The 26,928-nt window shown below is 31.7% G+C and overlaps 1 protein-coding gene and 1 pseudogene across 1 annotated transcript; both read left to right on the forward strand.

The window, feature by feature from the left end:
- Window positions 1-6,563: 6,563 nt before the first annotated feature.
- On the forward strand, window positions 6,564-7,711 carry LOC149889249 (uncharacterized; annotated as a pseudogene).
- Window positions 7,712-25,573: 17,862 nt separating this feature from the next.
- On the forward strand, window positions 25,574-26,434 carry LOC149889250 (uncharacterized). The gene is made up of 2 exons (XM_090089214.1): window positions 25,574-25,801; window positions 25,895-26,434. The coding sequence occupies exons 1-2, from the start codon at window positions 25,574-25,576 to the stop codon at window positions 26,432-26,434; spliced, it is 768 nt and encodes a 255-aa protein (XP_089945340.1).
- Window positions 26,435-26,928: the final 494 nt, after the last annotated feature.

Here is a 26,928-nt window from a genome sequence, read left to right on the forward strand (position 1 = left end):
CAAAAATAACCAAAACGAACTGAGAAGCGACCAGTATGATGTCTTAAACGAACATGTAATCAACCTTGGAAATGATCATAACGTTAGACCAGGGCATGTTGTAGTTTTGCAATTAACTTATGAAGGAAGTCCTAGAGCTTTAAAAGAAAACTTTGAAGATGCAATGGCTATAAATACAAAGTATGGTAAACCAGATCTTTTTATTACTTTCACTTGCAACCCAAAATGGCGCGAGATATCTGAAAATTTATATCCAGGTCAGACAGCAAATGATAGACCTGACTTGGTTATTCGAGTATTTAAACTCAAATTAAGTAACAATCTCAATGACATTTTTAAGCACAGTGTATTAGGGAAAGTTGTAATACATGTTCATGTTATTGAGTTTCAAAAGCGTGGTTTGCCACATGATCATATTTTACTTCACTTTGCAAATGATGATAAGCCTAAAACAGCACATGATATCAATAATAATATCTGCAGAAATTCCAAATCCGATTGTTAATCGAGACCTTTGTGATATTGTTAAAACTTGCATGATTCATGGTCCATGTAGCATACTGAATCCAAATTCTTCCTGCATGAAAGATGGGGTGTGCAGCAAAAGTTATCCTAAAGAATTTAATCATAATACAGAAGCAGTTCATAATGGTTATCCATGCTATAGACGTTGTGATAATGGTTTGGTTATTAATATTAAAGGTAACAATGTAGATAACCACTGGGTTGTACCCTACAATCCATGATTATCAAAGAAATATCAAGCTCATTAATTTTGAAGCTTGCATGTCTGTTAAGGTTATTAAATATATGTACAAATGCAAATACAAGAGTCACGACTGCGCCAATATTTTAATAAATGAACAAATTAATCATGATGAAGTAAACACTTTTTTAGATATTTGTTACGTTAGTACACCTGAAGCATTGTGGCGAATATTTGACTATCCAAAAAATCAATCAATAAAGAAGTGCTTGAATGTCTGCTGAGTGAGGTAAAACTTTAATTAATTGCTGATCAAATTGATACTGATGACCTTAATAAAAGAAGTAACTTTCCTGTTGAGTTTTTGAACAACTTAACTCCTTCAGGTATGCCACATCATTAAAATTGGAAATTGATTGTGTAATTATGCTACATAGAAATTTAGATCTCAAAGCTGGGTTATGCAATGGTATTCGAATGAAAGTTTGTGCTCTTCAAAACAATTATATTGATGCAGAGGTTTTAACAGGTGTTTCTGGTGGTAAACGGGTTTTTGTTCCTCGAATTCAATTGGCACCATCAGGTTCTAATTTACCATTTGTTCTTAAACGTCGTTAGTTTCAATGAAAATTGACAAAAGTCAAGGTCAAACATTTGATAGAGTTGTGGTAAATCTCAAAAACTGTGTTTCTCTTATTGTCAACTATACAAGGGTTGAATTAAGGCAACGCGAATTGCGATATCTGTAAAAATATCTGGTATTCAAAGTTTCAGTTTATGGAAAACCACGAAATTTACGGAATAGGCGAATAAACTTTAATAAAGTTTATTCGCCTATTTCGTAAATTTCGTGGTTTTCCAAAAACTTCAATAAAGTTTATTAGCCTATTCCGTAAATTTCGTGGTTTTCCATAAACTAAAACTTTGAAGACCAGATATTTTCACAGATATCGCAACTCGCGATGCCTTAATTCAACCCTTGCTATATGTTGCATGTTCAAGAACTAGAGCATTTAATAGTTTGTTTTTTAAAATTGATAAACATCTCATTCAAGGTATGGTAGGTAAAAAGTGTTTCTCAAAAAACCATGTTTCTCTCATGGTAAACTATATGTTGCATGTTCAAGAACGAGAGCATTTAATAGTTTTTTTTTCAAAATTGATAAACATTTCATTCAAGGTATGGTAGGTAAAAAGTGTTACACAAATAATATCATATTTTTTAATGTTCTTAATTTAAAGTCTTTAGGTTTTTATTTCGAAAATTTACTGTTTATTTACTGTTTGTAGGTTGTAAGCACATTTTGTATGTATAATTTTATTATTTAAATATTTTTTTTTATGGTTTTTGATAAATATATCTGTAATTAAATATTGTTATAAAATGTGTTTATATTTGTTATATAAAACAGTATTTGTTTACAATTGTATATATATTTAAACTAAGTTGTTTCAATGTTTTCAAAATGGCATTTTGTTGTGCAAGATTGATAACCTTGCCAGCCAAGCGGTGTACTTATAGCAGAGGTGTGACTTGGCAGATTTAGTACCAGGCGGTGTTACTGCTTTAGGGCTGGGTTGTGTTGTCTTGCCTTTTTTAACTATTCTAAAAACACATAATAATGTCTATTTATGTTTAGCGTAATGTGTATGAGAGAGTATGCAACCTTGATCTTTAAAGCTAGGGTGTTTTAATCTCCTAAATTTGAAGCAATTGAATAACTAATATTGAATATAAAAACTAATATAGTTTTATGTATTTATGTTTAGTAAAAAGATAAATATAGTTAACTTTAAATTGGTTTTCTACATTTGCTTTTCATATTTTAATATGGTTTGTTATTTTCACTGGATTTTAGGATCAAGGGTGTAAATATTCTATTGTTATGTGTTATTGTTGTGATGTTTTGTGTTGATAGACTACTTGGCTTACCTTCACGTTGGTGTCTATTGTTAAAAATGAATAATAGGTAGTTTCATTATTGGAACTTACTGCTTTTATTTATTTACTAAAAGCAAAGACAACATTATAATAAAAATACGACTTCTATCTTAATTTGATTTTTTTTTTTTAGTATTGATTATCCTTTTGTACTTCGAAACAGATTTTATAGTTACATTTTCGTTAAATGTTTACATTAACTGCCATGTCAAAAAAGGTTACTATAAATAGGTTAATCAATTTTGATTTTTCATGTTGTGTTTTTTTTTGTTGTTGTTGTTGTTTTTGTAATTATTGTATTATAGTTCCATTTTTTTTTTCTTTAAGATTTATAATTTATAAAAAAAAAAACTGATTACCTTTTATTGTAAATTTTGGTCAGTTTATATGATATAAATATATGCTATTGGTTCAAACTTTTTTAAATTTTCTCTATTTTAAGCCTAATAATTGTTCTACATAACTTTGGGGATCTTCTTAAACGGGGGTTGAATATTGTAGTTTTGTGCATTTGTCAAATATCGAGTTACTTAAATTTTATAAAGTGTTTAACTGATTAATTAGATTAGTTTGCATTTGCAACACTTTTGAGGAAAGAAAAAATTCTTATATATATTAAAAAGAAAAGATCCTTATACATGTAAATCATTGTTTAACATTTTATTATTCTGGTAAAAGGTCTTCATCAAAAACTTGATTACTCTTAACAAAAATAACTCTATTCTCCTAACCACCATTTATGCTAAAATGGTGAAGAGTGGTCTTTTATTACTTATGGAAATATATATGTCCTTTATCATATATGAAAATGGTTAGATTAGAGCCATATGTAGTATTGGTCAAATGGTCAGTTATTTTTAACAATGTTATTTAATTGCTTAATGTTTTAAAGACAATTTCCATTTTTAAATAAAGAAACATGTATCGAGGGGATACAAAAAAATTATTAACTCATGTATAATTTACGTTTGCTTTATATTATCTTATTAGTTAAAGTTCATGTTATAAAAAATATAACAAAAATTTAGCTTTACTTTTTCGTCAATTTAAAGCATGATAAAGTGTTATTATTTTGTATCAGTAACTAAAAAGGATTTGTTTTGAACTTAGTCATGTCGAGGAAAATGGTTCTGCCTTACACTGATATGACCTATATCAGTTGTAATTTACTGAAATTATGTTAGATAATTGGTAAATTACTTTACCTCCGCATACTTTTTATTTTAAGCCTACAGATGGTTTAATTATTTCATTTTGAAGGCGTTTTTCTAAAAGGGTATTAGTTAAGGTGTCGCAAATTTAAATTGTGAAAAACAGTCACTATAAATAAAGTAACATATTGACAATAACCCGTATTACGGGTTGCTTTTTGCTACTTCGGTGATTAATTTACCACCAGGCACTTCTATGTTGAGGAAATTTTGGAAACCATAACAGTTTTTTCTCTATATACCTTTTTCTCTCGATCTATGTTCGCATAATTAAGCAAATTTAAATTGAGTAAATAGGAATAAGTAATTTTTTAAGAAAGATGTAATTGAAAAAGTTTTTCTTAGTGAAATATCAGCTGGACGTACTAATTAGTTAGACTGATTAGTTAAATCAGTTACTGATTAGTTAGATGAGTTACTGATATGTTAAATTGATTAGTGAGATTAGTTAGACCTTATTTTTTTTTTTTAATCTTAAAGATATACAAATTTTTTTGTTTTGATTGTTTTAAGGTTTATTGGTTGCATAAACTGGCTCTAAACTTGTTAAAAAATCAATATCAGAAGTTTTACTCACTTTTAAATGTTTACAAAATTAATGAAACAAGTCTTTAAGGATATCTAATAATCTTCCATGGTAGTCCAATAATATTTATGTCTAATAATAACCTTATGTATTTCAACCTCTTAGTTATTATTATCATTTTTTTAATTTAGATTTCGATAACTAATAAATCAAGTTCAAAAGCTGACACTTAATATTCCTCTAAATAGAAAAAGAGTCATTAAATCTGCCATTGAAGGAAATGTTATTCTGATTTTTAAGCATTAAAAGTGCTTGATTTAGTGGCATTTAATGTTTTTATAATCAATTATATCAACACAACTGATATTAATAATGCTTATAAAGTTTCGTATCAAATCCAATATAATGAGTTTTGTGAGAAAGCTCCTTTTTGAAAAGAAATGGCAAATTCATGTGTAAGAAACACAAGATCTATCAAAAGAAACACAAGAAAAATTTTTTTTTTATTTTCTATTTTAATTTAGATTTTTATTTTAGTAAGCATAAAGGCCATAAAGATAAAGAGCAGTTTATTAAAAAAAAAAAATTAATTTTTGTTATTATTTTTAAATTTTTTATTTCATACTTTAATACGCAAGTCAAAGCTCATAACTTAAAAACTTTGAGTTCATGTTAATATCTAATTAACTACAGGTTATTTGGCATCAGATACAGGTTATTTGGCATCAGATATAGGTTATTTGGCATCAGATACAGGTTATTTGGCATCAGATATAGGTTATTTGGCATCAGATACAGGTTATTTGGCATCAGATACAGGTTATTTGGCATCAGGTACAGGTTATTTGGCATCTATTGTACCAGCCTTCTTCTTCTCAGAACATTGGGACTTTGTTTCAAGCACATAACTTTTTTAATGCTATATCTGTACCAGCAACCCCATTTAAAGACATCAATCCTTGTGAAGATTTTATACTTAAATACAGTGATGCATTATTAATAACTGCATTTAAGCATTATTTTACTACAACTAATTTAGACTTTTCTGACCAGAGAAAAGAATGTTACTATAAACTTCTCATGGTCAAACTTATGGATCATGACTTTGTTGTTGGCCCACAGCACAAGTTAATCCCATCGGTGTATGACATATGCGAAGTTAACAATAATGGAAATGTATCCTACAGTGGAGACACTTTCATACGCATAAGAAATGGGAAACACGATACATCGAATGCTTTTACACATGCTTTTATGTTAGGGAGCTTTTTGAAACCAAGTCGTTAGACGTAAACCAATTATGTTAATGGAGACTGATGGAGCTCAAGATGAGGCACCACGCTTCCCTAAAACGTTAGCAACTGCTGATGATCTCTTCCGCTTGCTGGATTTAGATGTCTTGCTTCATGGTGTGAATGCAGCTGAGCTTTCAGCCTTCAACCCCATTGAAAGAAGAATGGCACCTCTTTCTCGGGATTTTGCAGGAATAGTTCTTCCCCATGATTACTTTGGCAATCACCTTGATTCTTCTGGGAAGACAATAAACCAAGAACTGGAGGTAGAAAATTTCCAAAAAGCGGCTGATGTTTTATCCCAAGTTTGGGACAAAATCGTCATCGACGGTTACCTTGTTAATTCCCGGGCAGTACCAGCTGGAAAAGTATTTAAACCGCCGAATCCTGATCCTGTTTGGGTAGAGAACCCTGCTAGCACACAACGTTGAAAAAACGTTGAAATAACGTTGATCGACGTTGATCAACGTTGTTACAACGTTGTTTCAACGTTGTTTCAACGTTGTGTGCTTGCTGGGAAGCATCACCAGAAATCGCGATACTGTCTACAAATTGTGAAATGCCAGGGCAAGTTATGTTGTTCATCGTTTGAAACAAGTTGGCTGAATACCATCCCACTATGGTTGGAAACATCAGCTTTCTTGGCCAAAAGTCAAAATGTTTACACTCACGAAATATGTTTTTATTTTTTAAATCTAGTAGTCAACACTCCAAAACCACCAAAAATAATTTTGTTGTTGTAATATGCAATTCACCGTTATTCGGTGAGTCATCGAAGTTGAATTTGTTTGCTTCATTTGTAAACAGAATTGCGTTTGGTGTTTTATAGTGCTTACTTTAATTGCTTGTTAAAGCTGAAAACAAAGCGTGTTAAATAAAAGTTTCAATGGAAAACGAAGAAGATGGTAAGTTTAATAATTTTGTAAAATATAATACTCAAAAATTGGATACTCTAAAAAATAAAATAACTTTTTCCAAATGCCTTTAACATTTTGGATTTTATTTTAATTTTTTTAGTTTGAGTAAGCTTAACACATTTTGTTTAGGAGTGTTTAGCATAAGATTAAAAACCAAAATTACTTTGAAGAGTTTAGTTTTTAAAAATGTTTATCTCGATTTGCGGTTTTTTGCGGTTTTTGAGTAAATTCTTTTTTTTCAGTCGTCATTTGTTTACAGAATTCAGCAGTTTTTGATATTTGGTTGACCCAGCAAATGAAAGGAAAAAATAAGGACGCACTAATAAATTATTTTATAAAAAAATGTGGAGCCGATAAAATTTCAGATGAATACTATAAATATTTAACAGAAAAAGAACGCATGCTTAACAATAATTTGTCTGCAAAGTGAGAAAAGTGTCATAGAAGATTAGATGATTTTCAAATTAAATATTCTGGCTGGCTTTGTTCAGAAACTGTAATAAACAGGCAAATAAATTTAGAAATCGCTTCCACAGAGACTCAATGCACAGTAGAACTAAGCCCAGATGAAAAAATTGTATCACTAACTGGACGCCCGCAACTTAAGTACTCTGAGAAATCTGAACGAAGTAAGAGGAGACAAGCAGCAAACCTCGCGATGTCAGAAAACAACGAAACAAATCTGTTAGTTCAAGCAGCATCATTTTCGGCTCGAAAACAAGGACAAGTAGATTTGGCAGTTGTTTTAAAAGAAAGCATCGAAAGTCCATCAAGACCATCCGAGACTAGGAAGCTATATGTCGATGATGTAAAAGCACCTATTGTAATGTCTGATGAGGAAGCGTTAGCATTTCTTCTTGAAAACAATTTCTCTAAGAGCCAATACTGTTCCATCCGGACTGAAAGCAAGCAACGTAACGCTAATACTTATCCACCCTATGATAATATATTAGCAATAAAAAGTAAGTGCAGACCCGATGATGTACTTGTAGACGACAAATGTGCAAATGTTTCTTTACAAATGCTTTTAACGCATAAGGCTAAAAGAATTATAGAGATGCAAAAGGAAGTATTTTATATGCAACAATTACGGGTAACTTCATATCAACGGAAATGATATTTAGCTACGGTTTTGACAGCAGCTCTGGTCAATCTCAATATAAGCAATCTTTCCTTGATCAAAGTACATCACGAAATACTGATTTATGTCTTTTGGCCACAACAGTGCTTCCCTTGAGACTCTTGAGTAGCGCGGGAGCCCCGATTTGGAACAATTGTTTTCCGCAGTCCACAAGATTTTGTCGGCCTTTAAAATTAGAGTACACGAGTGAAACGAAGGAAGTTATAACAAGAGAAGCTGCTGAATTAAATAAACAAATTCAAGAGCTTGAAAACTTACGTGTTGAAATCGAAACTGGTAAGATAATCGAAATAACGTTCAGAATGTTTTAACTGTTATAGATGGAAAAGTTTTGAATGTTTTAACCGATACAAAATCAAATCAAAAATGTCCAATATGCCATGCAACCCAAACTGACTTTCTTAAAGGCACAGATTATAACAGCGTAAAATTTCATCCTAACGATGGAAATCTAAAGTACGGAATTAGTCCACTGCACTGCTGGATTAGATTTTTTAAAGTTCGTACTACATTCAGGATACAAGATGGAAGTAAAAAAATGGCAAATAAGATCGGATGAAGATAAAGATGCAATTAAGAAAAAAAACAGTATATTCAGAATGAGTTTTGGAAAGAAATAAGTCTTCGTCTTGATGTTCCGAAAGCAGGTTCTACAAATGACGGCAACACGTCGAGTAAAGCATTTACGGAATATGATAAATTTTCGAAAGTTTTAGGAGTAGACACCGAATTAATATTTGGAATGAGAATAATATTAATATGTTTATCTTGTCAACTTTCCCTAAATTTGGATAAATTTGATAAGTATTGCTTTCAAACCGGTCAATTATATCAAAGCACGTACCCCTGGTTGCCAATGACTCCGACAGTACATATTGTTATAGTTCACTCAAAGCAAATAATGCAGAATACAGCACTTCCTGTTGGTTACTTCGGATAGGATGCAGCTGAGTCACGAAACAAAATATATAAAAGCGACAAACTGCACTATGCACGTAAGACTAGCCGCAACGATAATCTTTTCGATGTATTTCATAGAGCTCTTGACACATCGGATCCATTAATTTCATTTCTTTGCTTAAATACACGTGTGCACCAAAGGAAGCGTTTAACACTGCCACCAGAAGTAAAGGAATTATTGTATTGTGAGGATATCGGTGAAACATGTGTGACTGAGAATTTAGAAAATATGGATGACGACGAGGACGATTATCCAGAACAACTTGAAGAGGAAAATACATTTTTGGATAATGAATTGTATTTAAATTAAAGAGTTTAATAAAATTTCAATATTTTCGTAAATGAGTCGATTTCTCATAAGACGGTTTTGTCGCAACTAATGTTGGATGAAAATAAAGTTTGGACTATCTATAAAATTTTAACAAGTATGGTAAATTTTATCATTAGGGATGTACAAAATAGATTTGGTTTTGCACGAATCTGCTTTTTAAACGTTTTTGGATATCATCAAGTAATGAGGCCCAATAATTTTTTCCACTCCGTTACTGTAACATAAATGTAACTACATCTGTGAATTATTATTATTTTTGTAACAAATTCTGTTTTTGTAATGAAATATACTGGGTACTATAACTACAGCTTACATGTTAATTATATTAGCCAAATTTAATGACATAAAAAATATGTGACAATGTCTGCTCCGTTACTGACATTTGCTAATTATTTATTATTTAAAAGCAAAACAGTGTAAGTTACATTTTAAATTAAAGGGAAAATCTTTGTATACAAATAAATTCTGTACATTGCCTTTTTAAAAAAGGTAAAGCGTCTTTAAAAAAAGAAACTAACTCGACAAAAATCTTTTTCGGATTTAAATTGTACAAATACTGTCCGCTCCGTTACTGGATCATTACCATACATCATTAATGTGAAGAAAGTCGTGGTCGCTCACAACATCATTTGCTTCAATCAACAAGATATTCAAATTTTCATCGAAATTAACCAGATCAATGATATTGTTGCTTAAACGTTGAAATTGGTCATCATTGACATCCATTGCATCGGCCGAAGTAATACTTTCATCACTGTTAAAATTCTGCAATATTAAAAAGAAAATCACGGAAGTACTTAAAATGAATTTAATTATTATAGAAGCAAATAAATAAGCAAAATAATAAAATATACAAATATTTTTTTACCGTGCTAGTGTTTTTGGAAAACATATATCGCATTAAATTGTAGCATGTGCAAACTGTAGCCCTCTTACAGAAGCAACTTAAATCTCGATACAAAACATTAAGTTTTCTGTCTGTGTGCAGCTGATGCAATTTCATAGTGCCTGTAATAGCCTTTAATGTTTTGGAATATTTTGAGTCAAAAGAAATAATTTTGGATCCCTCAATATAGTAAAACTTTATTAATGAATGTCCATTGTTAAGAAAATTATATAAACTTTCTGCATCTGGAAGGTCACAACCCATATTAAGCAATTGATCTGCCTGACGTTTCGCAGATCCTCCTATCGCATCTGGTGCTCCCTTGCCATGCCCACTTTCAAAAAAATTCCAACTGGCTAAATTAAATTTTAATTCGTATATCAATGTAGAGAATAAGAAGTTTTGCTTATTCCTATATTGTGTGGTTGTCCATCAAAAAAAAAAATGAAGATCTGTAATTTGTGGGTTATCTATCTTGAGTTCAATTAGCACGGGTTCCAGATGTGCCCATATAGAAGGAGGATCGTGCCTCAAAGAGTCGGATATAGTTGTAAATGACTGATGTCCATCCATTTTATAAATTACTCTTGCAATTATAATTACTGTATGCAATCCCAGCAAGCACACAACGTTGAAACAACGTTGAAACAACGTTGTAACAACGTTGATCAACGTCGATCAACGTTATTTCAACGTTTTTTAAACGTTGTGTGCTAGCAGGGATGTACCTTGCTTGTTACTTGCTCCAAAATGTGAAGATTGAATTGCAGCAAAATTCTTGCACACATAGTTCTCAGAAAAATCTATATGTATAGCAGCTTCGTTCACATTTACTGTTTCTTTTAATTGTTTGTACATTCTGAACTGGTGTCTTATTATAAAAACATGCTTGCATAGCTCGTTTCGAATTGATTCACAGAATTTTAATTTAAGATCTTTAAGTGTTCCACGCTTCACACTTTTCCTGATAACACTTGTTGTTTTCTTTTCTCCCATCTTTTCATATTCCTGTTTTTCTTTTTCCCACTGGAACCAAACTATAATACTTTCATCTTTTAGCAATCCTTTTGCTTGAAATTGAACACGAGACTTGAAACAAATGTTACATTCTCTGAACATCCATTCTCTTCTATCAGTACTACAACAAACTTGTTTCACTACTTCTTCAATACTTTTTTCTTTCAAAACACGCAGGTTAACAAGTTTATCACAAACTAATTGTATGTTCTCGTGTTTTTTGCACAGACATGTATCTCTATCTTTAGCCGACGGTTTGCGGACAAAAAATGGGCGATAGCGAGTATATTCCGCGCTAAATTTTTCATAAAGGATTATTAATGAATCGAGTAGTAGTCGCTTTTGTTTTTTATCTTTACTTTTTGTTACAGTCTGTTTCTTTCCAATTGTTATTCTAGAATTTTCATCACGTGTAAGAAACTCTCTGATCAAATTTTTATATTCGTGATGTCAGCTCCGTTATGTTGTTGTCAACTCCGTTATTAAGAGGAAATCACGGAGTTTACAGTAACGGAGTAGACATAATTATACATAATCAATAATATCTCATTATTACTCATTGGAAAACATCTTTAAAATCTTTTATTGCTATATTGTCCAAAAGATTTAAAGAGTTCTAAAACACGCCATATAAAAATTTGTAATTTTACGGAATAAAAAAGCGTAACGGAGTAGACTTCGAATAAGAATATCATTTTTAAAATAAGGTAATTAGGCTCTCATTTTTATATAAATAATGCTTGCAGCACGATATAACTTTAAATGTTAATAAATTCCATAGAACTGGACTTTTTTTCATTATTTTAATTAGTAAATAAGTAAAAACTACAAACCTGTGACTATTTTAGAATGTAATAACGGAGTGGACAAAAAATGTGGGGACAGCAAGTTTTTGACAAGAGCTACAACAGGATAAAGTGTAAATTAATACATGTATTAAAATACCATATATTAGCATGTCTAAAGCACCAAATTATGTCCCCGATTAGCCTTAATACAAAAGAAAAAAAATTATTGAGTATAACAATATAGTCCTAGATGCAGGACATCTACGGAGTGGACATTTTTGATTAACAATTATGCACACAAAATTTTAAATTTTAGTTGGAAATATCCGATAAAATGCTAGTTTATATTAACGATAAGTATTACTATCCACGGTGCTGTTTTTTATGTTACTTGTACAAGAATTGCGTTTTTATAACTGTAGGACAAAATTTCAGTAACGGAGTTGACAGAATAAGAAAATGACTCAAATACGTGTGTAAATTATATTTTCAATTTCCAGAAACAACATATTTACTCGTAGTTATCGTATATTTTCTAATTTAGAACTAAAAAAATAAAAACTCAGAAAGAAAAGAAAAAAAAAAATTTATGTAAAAAAATTTTTTTAAAATTTTAAGTCTAAATGTTGATAATTTTTTTAAAAAAAAATAATTATTTTATACAAAAACACTTAAAATATACTGCAAATTCAAATTCCAGTTAAAAATTCCGTTATTTTTAGTTTTAATAGTTTTGGTCAAGAAAAGTGATGCTTCCGATTATAGTGTATCCCCCAACGTTTCATTCCATTTCCAACCATCTACGAGTACTGCGAGGATGGTTACGAAGCGATGAAACCGTGTCGGTATTTTAAAAACGTATCAAGCCATTCAAACTTTGCACCTCTGGCGCATAGGCTTTTGCTACAACATATACCTACAGAAGGCTTAAAGTACAAAATTATACCATTTGATTTGTATTGTCCTTCATTGGAGAAAAAGCTTTTAAAAGGAATTTGCGACAAATGCAATAAATACTGGCCGAGCGAGGCTGCAAAGAAAAGGCACAAGAAAGCACACAAAAAACGAAAGATAAAGATTGATATGGAGAGTGATTTAAGTGAAAGTGAAGAAGTCAGTGAGGAGATTACTTATGAAAGATTAAAAGCAGAGTTCATGTCTGTTTTCTATAACATTTTCAATTTATTTAAGTCACCATTTGTGGAAATATAAAAAGCTAAATATAAAATACTCGCAACACGAATCCTTTCTAAATCATTTTTCTTTCTTTTTGTTAATAACTGCCCATTTTTTAGTTAAGTACAGAAAAATCTCTAACTAAAAATGTTGATCTTTTTTGTATTTAATGTTTTGAAAACTTTTTTTTTTTGGGTGGGAGGGGGTCATACTGTTTTAATAAATAACGCGTACGTACACAGAGGAGGAGGGGGTGGTTAAAAGCGTACAAGTGCGTACAAGATGGGAGGGGGGGGGGTCCAAAAGCATTGGTTTTACTGCGTACGTACTTTATGGATGTCCCCTAAACTGCTTTGGGTACTGTTACCATGGGAACCAAATCAATAAAAAACCTCAAAAGATCTTAAGTTTTAAAATCTTTTTGAACTAAGCTGACAAGCACAGAAAAAAAAATTTATTTGAACAAGAAATTATTGATCATAACTGCAGTTGCTTTAGTAACATAGAAAAAACTGTTTTTCATGGTTACGGGACCTAGAAGTCTAACGTACCCCCTATAGATCTGGCCTTGACCTCAGAGGCATAACATTTTATGAGTCATATTAGCATTATTTAAGTTGGCACAACCCGTGTTTTAGACGTCTAAAATACATATCGATACGTTTTAACATGTATTCTCAATATCAGCGCTTAAGAAACAATCCGAAAAGCAAAATAAGTAATTTATATCTATCATACAATTATGTACGTGAGGCAAAAGAGAGGTGTTTGCCTTGTCGTGAATCATGGACAGCAACAGATTACTCTGTAGGCATCAACTTCTTAGCATAGGTAGATCATACTGTGCTGCGGCTGTTGGAAGAACAACATGATGTTATCGAATCGCTTTGATAGGCTAATTCTGCGCTCAAAGGTAGGTTTTGATGGGTCAACTGGGCAAAACATTTATACACAAGTTACTGATGAGCTGGAAAACAGAAGCTTTGTCCAAGAAGCAAGTTTGCTTCTTACCTGCTTTGTACCACTTGAATTGACAGGATTCTCTGGTCAAGTGGAGAAGATTGTTTGGAGAAATCCACATCCGTCATCCGTCATGTACTGCCGAATTGCGCGGTTTAGGCTTGTAAAGGAGACAACTGATGTAATGAATGCAGAGCATCAACTTCTTGAAAATGCTATTGGAAACTTAACTTCAACTGCTGTGCCTAAGTATGAAAACTTAACTGTTCTTCACATAGTTGATGTTACTATGATGAATGGAAAAGTAGCTACTGCATTATCTACAGTTACTAATTCAAGACATTGCTGCTCAGATTGTGGTTCAATACCAAGTCAAATGAATCAACTTAACATTGTTTGCAATTTGCCATTAACTCCGACCGGATTGAAGTATGGGTGGTCAACACTTCAGTAAAAGTGAATTCTGGCCCACTGTGATATGCAAGCCTGGTATACAGTACAATCTCTCTAATTCGAACTTCATAGGGAAAAAATAAAGTTCGAATTAGAGAGATTTTCGAATTCTAGAAAGTTGATTTTTTTTCAAATATTCTGGTCAAATTACAAATAGAAATGAAAAAAACAAACAAATAGTGATTCTTTGGTCTAAATGCAATAGAGATTATGTGTTTTAAACTTTTTTATTAAAAAAAAAAAAAAGTCAGTAATTGTAGATCGCCTTTTTTTAATATAAGCTCATTTGTTTGAAACATTTAAGTTCAGCTTTGTTATTGTTAACATGATAATACGTATCAACCTTCACCCGTTTAGCCAAATTTCCTTGACAAAAAGCGTCAAATAATTTATCTTTATTCATTTTCCAGGTTAAAAGAATGTTTGTTGGAATATCAAAGATTTTCGAAACCTCTATTTGTTTTTCCTTTCTCCAATTCCAGTAGAACATTGTGTTTCCGCTTTAAATTGGTTTTTTTATGCGGTCTCTTTGATGCCATGATGTTTTTTAAACAAAAAATAATAGTTCAAGTTAATCGTTTTTCAAAAACTCAAAACATTCGAAATTTGAAAAAAGAACTCAATGGTTAACGAGCTTTTTACACTTAAAAAAATAAAAAATCGATTTACGGAGAGATTCTCACTAAAGGGTCCGAAAAATCCAATCAAATTATGGAAGTTTTCGAAATATAGAGATTCGAATTATAGAAAGTTAAACAAAAGAGTTTCTTGAGCGCGTTTCACAGTGACTTTACAATTAGTCGAATTACGGAGGTTTTCGAATTAAGGAGATTCGAATTAGAGAGATTGTACTGTATTGACAATTGATAAGTTCATCACTGTCACATTTCCAGTCAATATAGGAGGATTAACTACATTACTAAAATATTTAGCTTTTGCAATGTTTCCTCCAGCAGCCATCCATTTGTTATACCACTCACAGAGAAGTTGGAGAATATGACTCAGCTCTCAGCATACTAGGTGATTCTGTTACACAAAATGGACAAGGATGCTGCTCAAATATTTTATAAACTTACGATTCAAAGAAATATTATGCTTGCTGTGTTTTTTTGTTTAATTTATACATTTATCAAAATTACCTTACAGGTACTTTTTCTTTTAAATTTTGTAATGAGCTAAAATCGGATTGGCTAAAATCAATCAGCTGATATATTTAATACTTTTTTGGCTTGAGGGTACTTAACGGGAGCCACAATAACGAACAACGCAGCGCTTCAATTAAATTAGATGGTGGTTAAGAAAAGTGCCATTAAATTAAACTTGCGGTGGTTGGGAAAAGTGTAGAGCGTTGTGCGTCGTGTTGATCTAGCTTAAACTGGTTAGGCAGCTGTAAGTTGTCTGAGCCAGCCATAAGCTAAAAAAAGCTAAGGCTTCAAGGTCATTAAAGCAACATTTTTTCAAAGCAACATTTTTTCAAACTGTATAGAATAATAGAGCATCAATAGTGTCAGATCATCTTCAAACGTGTATAAAGTTTAATGGAATAAAAAAAGAGAAATAAGATAAACCATCTTTGAAAGCAGTTAACTATCAATACTAATAGTTACAAACAAAATAATTCAATAAAAGTTTGGGTTAAAATTCCTTAAGTATCAAAAGACAGAAAAAGTACATCAATTCATGAATTTCACGAATATCGTAACCTTAACTTGATTTTACAAACTAATTTTTTATGATGTATTAGCTTTCGAATATATCTAATCACAAGAAAATATTAAATAAATGAATAAATAAGTTCGCTAATTAATGTTTATGGTAATTAGTGAAACCGAGGTATGTTTACAAATGGCCTGCGTATTTTTTATAGAAAATGCAACTACAATATATTATTTAATGTTACAAAATACATCAACAGGTAAGAAGGGTATTATTTTAAAGATGAAATGTTGTACAGTAAATATGTAAAATTAGTTTTTAGAAACTATTAGGTAAATTTGATAATTTAATTGAATTTAAATCGATATTGTATTTCATTGATTTTCTGTGATTCCGTCACGAAATAATTACAATACTTTATTTTATTATTGTTTCTGGCAAACATCAAAGTAAATAACTGCATATTATCAGGGCCGTTTTTAGGGCGTCGTAGGCTCTAGGCACTTTGCATAAAAATGTAGATGTAGGCCTTTCTTTCAATTTAAATGTCATGTATGTTATTCAATTTACATTATTTTTTAATTTTTGTAAGTAGTCGTTAATGGGTCAACAGTCGCTGTTTGATTATTCTGTATCTGTACACATGTTATGCCTTAAAGAAATTAAATTGTAACCATTTCATTAATTGTATTTCTCTCACAATCATTACTTTAGTTATGATCATGAAGAGCCATTAAAAATTCAGCAATCTATGGTTTGTTGTTTGTTTTAAACGTTTGTTGAAATTTATCAATAGTTTACATTTATTTAAAAAAGAAATTCTCAGAATTCCATGTTTTATTTTAAAAAGTACGATTTTATTTGGTAGGTATTTTATTTGTTATGATTACGTTTTTGTAAATTATTAATAAGTTTTGTTAAATGTAATGTTTTATGGAATATATTTAAATGTTTTCCCCGTCTTTAAATGGGTTAACATATTTTATTTTATTTTTATGTTTTATGTCTATTCTATACTGAATATTTACTATGATTTTCAGAAATTCAAGTCATGTCCGATGGCGATGGGTACAAGAGAAAGCACGAGTCTGGCTATATTAATCGGCAGAAAAAGCAAAAGAAAGAGGATGCATTTAAAAAAATGAAAGGTTCTTTGCTAAAATATGTTAATAAAGTAGATGCTACTTCTGGCAATGACACTTCAATAAACTCTTTCGTTTCTTCAACAAGTCCAGGAATAGTAATACCAGAGCCAGAACCAATGCTGACTGACACTGTGGAACAATGCGGTTGTCCAATGAGTTTTACAAGTGAACCAGTTATTCAAGCAGATGCGTAACCAACAGTAGCAGATTTAGGATTGGGAATAAGGAATAGTAAGGAACCTATTTCAAATGATCCTGCTGAATGGGAAATAAATGCTGATCTCATAGCTTATTATGCAGAAAATATCCCATCACAGAATATGAAATCTGATTTAAGCTTAAAAGGCAGACAATTTGGTGAAAAGATTAGAGGAATCAATTTATAAGTGGTTTCGATGATTGGAAAAATGTTATTGCTAGGATAACCTCACGTGAAAAATCAAAAGATCATTTTGCTGCTGTGTCGATGATAATGCAATACAAAAAGTCTACTCGAATTGATGTTGAACTTCAGAAGGAAAATGAGAAGTCTTGCAAATACTGGACTAAAGTCTTGAAGAGGGTTGTTGTAGTAATAAAGTTTCTTGCTGAAAGGGGATTAGCTTTTCGAGGTGACAATCAATTGCATAACTCTCCTAACAATGGAAATTATCTTGGTTGTATTGATCTGTTAGCTGAGTTTGATCCATTTCTAAGAGAACACATTCAAAGATATGGAAATCCAGGAAAAGGAAATGTATCATATCTTTCAGCAAACATATGCGATGAATTCATTAATATATTAGGAGGCAAAGTTTTGAAGCAAATAATTTCTGAAATCAAGGATGCTAAATATTATGAAATTAGCATAGATTCAACCCCTGATATTAGTCATGTAGATCAGCACTTGTTATTCGCTATGTACTCAAAAACAGAAATGTAGTAGAGCGATTTCTTCAATTTATTACAATTGAACACCATGATGGAGAATGCGTATTTAATCTTGTGATTGGTATTCTTCAGTCTCATGGAATAGACATCAAAAATTGCCTATCACAATCTTATGATAATGCCAGCAATATGAGTGGAATATATTCTGGTGTGCAAGCTAGGTTCAGGGAGATTAATCATTTAGCAGAATGGGTTCCATGTGCTGCCCACAGCCTAAACATAGTTGGTTTAGCTGCCGTGGAGTGTTGTTCAGCAGCTGTAAATTATTTTGGTGTCATACAGTCAGTTTATAATTTTTTCTCAGCTTCAACGAAGAGATGGTCAACTCTTAAAGAACTTATTAAAGAAAACGTATTTGTTTTACAAAGCTTATCAGAAACTAGGTGGTCCTCTAGAAGTGATGCCACAAGAGCTTTCTATGCAAATTACTTACAAATTCGTCAAGCATTATGTGAAGTCACTAACAGCAAACATCAACCACCAGCAGCTGTTCATCATCATTTAACTGTACGATGGTCTCATACAGTATTTTCATGATACACGCATTAAGTTTGAAACATTCGAAGGCCAGGCAAAAGATCTCACAGAATCTGATTACAAAGAAGCTACACAACGCAAGCGAATACGGAAGCGATTTGATGACGAAGTTATGGATACAAGTAATCCCAGTTTAAATGTTAGTGCCAGTGATAATTTCCGTATTCAACAGTATTACGTTATCATAGACAGACTTAATAATGAGATGGAAAAACTCAGAGCAGCTTATAAAGTATTGTACGAAAGGTTTAACTTTCTTCTTGACAACAGATCTTTGTCGAGTGAGAAAGTAGTGGCTAAAACCAAGGCACTAATTCAGTTGTATCCATCAGACCTCGAAGACGAATTTACCGATGAGTTTTTGCTGTTTTCTCAAATGTTTAGTGATGGTAAATCGGTGTCTGATAAGATTAAGCTGCAAATAGACAAACTAGTTGCAAGTTTTCCAAATGTTAATATCGCTTTCAGGATTTATCTCTCTATATTAGGCACGAATTCAGAAGGTGAACGTTCTTTTTCAAAATTAAAACTGATAAAAATCTGCGTTCAACTATGGGACAAGCCCGACTATCCTCCCTGGCACTGCTATCAATTGAAAATGAAGTAATGCGGGAGATGACATTTGAAGATGTTATAGTTGATTTTGCAAATACCAAAAGTCGAAAAGTTAATGTCATCTAATTATACTGTTTGATTATAAAAATTTTTATCAATAATGAATATTATGGTGTATCTGTATGATTGTTTTATTAATGAAATGAAAAACACTTTAAAATTTATTATTTTTCATTTCTTTTGTAGGCCCCTATAGATTCGTAGGCTCTAGGCACAGTGCCTATAGTGCCTAATGGATAAGATGGCCCTGCATATTATCTTAATATTTAAAATTTGGAATTCTACTTGTATGAATATTGGATTTATTGCTTATGTGAATGAAAGTTTAATGTGCGTGACGGAATCACACAATATCGTGACGGAATCACTATGCTGCATCAATATTCTGTTGTAGATATAATTTATTAATTATTAATTAAAACATAATGCCACCAAAGAGTGCTGCCGAAAGACAGCGAATGCACCGTGCAAAAGTTAAAGAAAATTCTGCTATAACCTCGAAGCCGCTAGAGCAAAGGATTGTTTACGAAAGAAGAGACGGCGCTCAGAAATGGACGACGAAGAGGCAGATGATTTTAAAAAGCGAGCAAAGCTCGCCACTCGTAAATGGCGTGTTAGTAAATCTCTTTTCTTGGCTACACCTCTTACTGCAGTCGAAAATGAACTTCCTTACAAGCCATTATCTTCCTTTAAAAAGCAAGAAGAAGAGTGGAAAACGCTCTTCCCAAAAGTCCTCGAAAAAAAATAAAAGGTCCTTCATCAGTGACAATAGCAGATTTATCATGTGTAACTAACTTTTATAATAATGATAGTGTATCACGAGTCATGCCCGGAAAGGCAGACATCGTTTCAGTTTATTCATATAGCGGCAAAATTAAAATGCAAAAACGAGATCTTGTAATGACGGTTGCTGAAGCATACCAGACTTTTAAATCTGAATTTCCAAGTTTGCCTCGATGCGTCCGAAGAACGTACTTTTAACCAGTGATATGCCACAAAACGTATGCGGATGCAAATACCATAGCAATATTACTTTGTTACTGGGCTGTTTACATCGTCAATATCCACAAATATTTCCGACGCATTCAGATGAATTTGTATCAAATTGTGAATGTAATTCACAGCAAGAAGCTTGCATGTTTAACAAAAGCAATATGTGCTAAGATTTTCGTCTTTTTACTGAAAATTTCACCAGTAAACTTGGGAATACAGATGATTCAGTGACCTGGTATTAGTGGAATCAGGACAATGATAGCTATTTAGTAAAAGAGTTGCAGATAGGTAGTGTTCAAGATGCAATTGATTTGATCTCATCTCAGTGTATTGCCTCTCTACAACATGTTTACATAAAACATCAACAAGCGATATCTTACGAATCACAGAAAGCTGACGGACAGTTGCCTGACAGTACATCTTGTATCTTGCAGATGGATTTTGCAGAAAACTATACTGCGACTTTTCAGGACGAGATCCAGTCAGTGCACTGGAAACAAAAACAAATAACTGTGTACACGATAATGATTTGGTATCGGTCTGAAATAATTTCAAAAATATTTGTCTCAGACTGTGGTGATCATGAAAAACATTCCGCCGCCGCATATACTGCGAAAATTCTCGAGTTTATCAAACTGTCTTTACCCACAGTTGATACTGTGCAGATATGGGCCGATGGACCAAGTAGTCAGTACGAAAGTAAACTTGTATTTATTCTGTCTATAAAATTGAAGGAAGTTTCTGATCTACAGCTACAGTGGAATTACTTTGCAACCAGTCACGGCATAGGGCTAAATGATGCGCTAGGTGGCAATGCGAAGCGAATTGCCCATCGTCAAGTGTTATCCAGAAGGTTCGTATGCTTACGAGATGCTTTATCATTTTCTGCTGCTTTTAAATCTGTACAGAGCAATATAAATGTTACTCTCATTTCACCTAATGAAATTGAAACCAAATGCAATGAGCTGAATGCTGATCTTTTGTGGAGTGATGTACCGGCTGTTCCAGGTACACAAACTGTTCATTGTGTTATTCCGCAACAGAAGAGCGTTAAGTGTAAGATGTTCACAAATGCTGTGAATGTAAAACAGGTTGTTATGATTAAAACTACAATAGAAACTATCACTTCAGCTTCAACTTCTAAAACACCTAGCATGGATTTTATTTCTAGGCTACCGACTGTGGATGCTGGTTCTACGCCACCGACTGTGAATGCTGTCAGCATTATTCCTAAAGCTTAAATAGTTAATAAATAAAATAGTTAAATAATTAATTGAATGAATGCTAATTTTCTAATTTGATTAAGAATGATTAACTGTTCTTTTGCCAAGCTATTGACTTGCCTTTTAAAATATTACTATGAGTAGACAGCAGGTGTTTGTATGGCTAATAGGTGATTCCGTCACTCCATTTATCTGATTCCGTCACACATACTTTAATATAAATATGGTATTATACATCATTTACATTATTTTATATAAAAAAATCATCGGAAGCTATTATTCAAAATCTGTTAAAAAAACACGAGTTTTAATAAGGGGGCTAAAACTTATTCACAATACTGTATATATATATGTATATATATATATATATATATATATATATATATATATATATATATATATATATATATATATATATATATATATATATATATATATATATATATATATATATAGCTCATATCGGCTCCGGCATGCCATCATAGAACTTTAATGGCCATTTAAGGGCCATTAAAGTTCTATGATGGCATGCCGGAGCCGATATGAGCCATTGTTGTACGGTGAAAGATTCACCAGAGCTGGTTTGCCAGATAGCAACTGCCATGTGGTTCTTTTGCGGCATGCCAGTCCTGGTTATCCAATAACGTGCCGATACATATACACAGCTGGCACGCCAGAGCTGGCTAGCCACAACTGGACCACTACTCTAAAACATAACTGAATAGCGTTTACGGCAATTTTTTGAACCAAATTTTGGACTATCAAGATGGCGACGGAATCTACGAACGCTTCTGTGAAAATTATAAAACTAATTATAATAAAGTTTTACATCTTGAGTTCAAATATTGATAAATATGTTTCAAATGAAAAAACTGTTTTTTTTGTTTAACATAAATTTTTTTTCGCAAAAATATTAACATAAATTTCAAATATAAATTTATATATTTTAGTTCACAAAACATGTTCTAAAAATAATTTGTTGCATGTTACCTTTTCTTTTTTTCGTTTTTTTTATAAGTATAAAATAAGGTACAAGTCCTCAGTAAGACTAAGTATAATTTTTATTTTTAGTTTGTTTAAATTTATTTTGTTAAATAGCAGTGAAGAAAAAGTCAAAGTTTTAAATTTAAACCAAAGAAACCTAATTATTATATAGGTCTAAAATGATAATTGTTAACCAACTTACAACTGTTGGAAGCTGCCAACATAGTAATTTATTATATGCTTGTGCAGAAATCTTACATTTCAAATAATAGTAAATATAACAATATATAATTTTAATAAAAAAGTATACTAGATGATTTAAATATTTCTTTATTCAAAAACTTATTATATAATACATCATGAAAAAATTTAAGGTCTTCTTACATGCATTTTTATCTTAAACTAGAAGGGATTACTCTTAAATTTTGTATCATACATTTTTTGATAACATACATTATGTATATTTTATTCTTAATATTATGTTTAGTAACAAGTAATGTGTTGTATTCAACTACAAAGAGTGATGTATATTTACAGGAGCATTAAGAAAAAATGGTCCAACCAAAGATACATCCAAAAGTGACATCCAAAAAGCCGTTGTTCACTATTTGGTAGGAGTTACTGATCATAACGGTGCCAGAAAACAAAGAGCCATAAGAAAGTCTGTTGAGATAAATAGCTTAAACATTGTTAAATACCAATCGTTTGTTGTATGGTTGCTATAATTGCAACCTGGCATAAATTATGTACACGGATCATTTTTAAATTTTAGTTCTAAATGGTTTTTATAGGGATTTTGATGATGACACAAATAATTTATCAATGATAATAAAAAAAAATTGTAAAATAGGTAGCTCTTTATAAAACATTTCTGAAGAAATTTAAATGTATGTAAATCACATCTTTTAGATAATTTTATATAAAAATTTATAATATATATAATAATAATGTCATATTTCATATAATATATATTATTAATAATTTACTTTATATATAATATAATAGTTAAGTCAAAAATAGTTTGTTTTTGTTAACGAATTCTTCTTTATAAGATTTATAAATAGAATTTGTTAAACTTGGTTTTATTTTGATGAAGCAATTTATATTCATCTTGTTTTAAATTAACAAATCGAAGAGTGATTTAACTTAATGGTATTTTCTCTATTCCATTAATTAGGAACATTTAAATGGCAGGCTTTAATAATTTAATTAAAATAAATAAATAATCTAAAAATTTGTTTTCATATTTGAGTGATATGTACATACAATATATAAAACTGATGAAGAGGAACGTTATAATAATAGCGATTTACTGTTTTTGGCCCGTCAACGATTCGGCTCTGGTGAATCTATGGACTTGCATAGGACCTTTTAGCATTTGCCAGTGGTGGCCCTTTGAAACGCCAGAGCTTGCAATGGCTAGCCAGCCCTGGGCCATAATGCGCTAGGTCTGGGAAGCCAGGCCCGGCCCTATTCCGCAGCATATTGTCAGGCCATATATACGTTGCTACTTGGGTATTAGGGTGGTTCAAAAATAGGTCATTGTAAAATTTCAACGAGAGTGGAAGCTTATAAGGTCCCCAGATATTGGTTTAATATATAAAAAAATTTTTTTTTTTTTTTCCGTTAATATTCAAGGGTGGCCCACGAGCCCTAAACTTTTTAATTTTATCGATTTTTCAGAAATTTCAACGCCCGTGGGCCACCCTAAAACAATAGAAAAAAAAAAAAAAAAAATCATCAGTAAATTCAGAATGAGTAATAGAAACAAATAAAAATGCACGCTTAACAAAATTTTTTATGTAAAAATTCTGAATGAACCTGAAAAAATTAGGAAAACCGAATGTTTTGCTTTTTCAATCATTTTCTTTTGTAATTTCGATCATTTTTATCATTTTTTACAGTGAAAATCTCATAAATATGGATATAATATCATTTACCAGTGTAAATAATATTTTTTTTTAGATAATTTAAAGTTAATTAAGGTGAGTAGGAAGACAATCTAGACTTCAATTTACACTTTAAACCACGTATTTTCTCGGCGTAAAACAGTACTGAGTACAACTGTTAACATTTATTCCAAACTGGCAATATGACTGCAAGTGACGTCAATCAAGTGTTTGAGTTAATAACAAAATTTAAAAACAAATACAAGTGAATATCGAAGAAATGTGTTTATTCTTAAATATAAAAATATATAAAGTTAAATTATGTTATGTATTATTAATTCTTTCGTAATTAAATAGATAAAATGCCAAAAATTCATGGAAAAAAAAGCAAAAGGGCCGATGAAATATTCTTAGTAGGTAAATCAAGGGACTCATTTCCATCTAAGCAATTTGCCACAGGAGAAGAGATTATTCGGTATAATCTTCACATTCGTAAAATCATACCTTAAGCTGCTCTGAGAAATCTTGTCTGCTGTACCAACAGTAACGATTTTACACAAATCTGTCCAGAAGATAAGAATCACTGCTGTATTATGTCTAAACTGGTGTTTCCTTGGAAACTTGGGGGGTATAAAACTCGTGATGTACAGAATTCTCTTAGGTTTGTTTCATTAATTTTAATGTAATTTGTAATTACTTGACCATAAGTCTTTCATCATTAATTGTTAATTTAAGGAAGCAAGTTGAAACATTGCTGAATAACTACAAGAAGCTGCAATCTCATAGGAATAGAGAAAAACCAGCAGAAATCATGAAGAGGGGGAACTTTGTAACAGAATCTAAGAAGGTATTTTGTATAGGATATAACATAGAAGTATTAATTGAAGACATAAAAAAGGACAGAAAAAGAACAGCTGAAGCCAGGAAAGAAGATATTAAATTCTTGAAAATCCAAAAGGAGAAAAGAACAGGTTATATGGGACCTACTGACACCAGCTTCAAAAAGGCAGGGACTGGAGAACAGCAGTTCATTGCTATTTATGATCTTCTAGAGAATTATGGTCTCACTAACCAAGTAGAATGTATCTGTTTTGATACCACTGCCTTCTTCTACTTGCCTGCCGACACCATGTTCTGGAGCGTCATATTACTCATTTCTGTAAGATGTACCCAAATAGTAAATCTACAGGACCAGATAACCAGCTGTTCAAAAAAAATCAAGTCAGTCTGGAATGATCTAGAGAAAGATATACTGCCCCTGAAAAGATTACCAGGAGTTAGTTGAGCTCTCTTTGATGATTGTTACTAAGGAGGAGAGGTTCAGGTTTTATATGCCTGGACCTGTGCACCATGCCAGGTTCATGGCTAAAGCCTTGTACTATATGAAAATGTACCTTCTACTCGATCACATTCCTGGTCTAACTAAAGAGAACAAAGAGGAAATATCTGATATGGCTATGTTTGTCAGTATATTTTATGCTAAATGGTTCCTTAGAGCTGAGTTGCCAGCTGCTTCTCCATATTAGGTAAAAATAATAAAGGTTTAGAATAAAAATAAAAATAAAAACATGTAAACTATAATGATAGAATATTGCTTATTTACATTAAATTTTCTAATGGATATAAAAGCCCTCTGGGAAATGAAGAGGTTTATGGAAATAAATCTTCCTGGAGCTACTGAAGTAGTCCGATCAATGTCAAAGCATTACTGGTACTTAAGTCCAGTTCTAGTGGTGTTTGCTTTAGCTGATAAGAATTACCCTGATAGAGACGAGTTAGCTCAGAAACTCTATAGTACTCATTTGGACAGACCCAATGTCTTCAAACTGGAGCCTATTGAAGTAGATAAGAAGGTTCTTCACTCACTAGACTACTCCCAAGATCAGCCACCATCCCTAGCATCTCTTGTTACTGAGCAATCTTGGCTAATCTTTGATAAGATTGGCCATTGGAAGGGGGAAGTGCAGTGGCTTAAAACTCCTTCACAGTTCAGGGAGCTGAATGATTTTTATCGAGAGTTTGAGACTACCATCAAATTTCTAGATGTAGTCAATGATTCTTCTGAGAGAACTATCAAATTGGTTCAGAAGCTTATAATGAAATCTAATAAGGAGGAACAGAGGCAAGATATCTCGGGTGATTTAAGGCCAGTCTGAGAAAATTTCGTTTATTTCGTGTTATTTTTGTTTAAACGCGTGTGACGTGTTTTCACCTCGCGGGATTGATCTCATTAAGAATTAGACGTTAAATTTACCGTTATCAAAGGCCGACATTGTTTTAATAGAACCAGCCGATAATAGATAAAAATATACATCTATCAAATCTATACATTCATATTTAACATAAAATAGAACTTATTAAATATAAAATTATTATATTAACCTATTTAAAGTGTAAGTTCTTACTGAACTTGAGATTCTAAAATATTACATCCATTTACTGCTCAAAAATGCCTCTATTGGTTCAACCAAATTTTTCTTAAAGGAAAAAATTGGACAATTTACTAGATTTTCTGTAAAAGTATCTTTCTTAGATACGAATGTGAAGAAACTGGCACTAAAAATCTACATACTTTTTTTTTTTGAGAATGATGAATTTCTTTTATTTCCTAAAATTTTAGCTTCCATATAAAAACACTTACAAAGTTTAT

This window comes from Hydra viridissima, unplaced genomic scaffold, assembly GCF_058129835.1.
Source record: "Hydra viridissima isolate aposymbiotic clone 2 unplaced genomic scaffold, HvirCarnegie_v1 scaffold_5, whole genome shotgun sequence".
Lineage (NCBI taxonomy): Eukaryota > Metazoa > Cnidaria > Hydrozoa > Anthoathecata > Hydridae > Hydra > Hydra viridissima.

What these genes read in the sequence shown, in the direction of transcription:
- LOC149889250 (XM_090089214.1), top strand. Translation starts at nt 25,574, where the DNA reads ATGATTGTTACTAAGGAGGAGAGGTTCAGGTTTTATATGCCTGGACCT. An exon ending in TGCCAGCTGCTTCTCCATAT is followed by an intron (nt 25,802 to 25,894) that starts TAGGTAAAAATA and finishes TTAAATTTTCTA; the next exon opens with ATGGATATAAAAGCCCTCTG.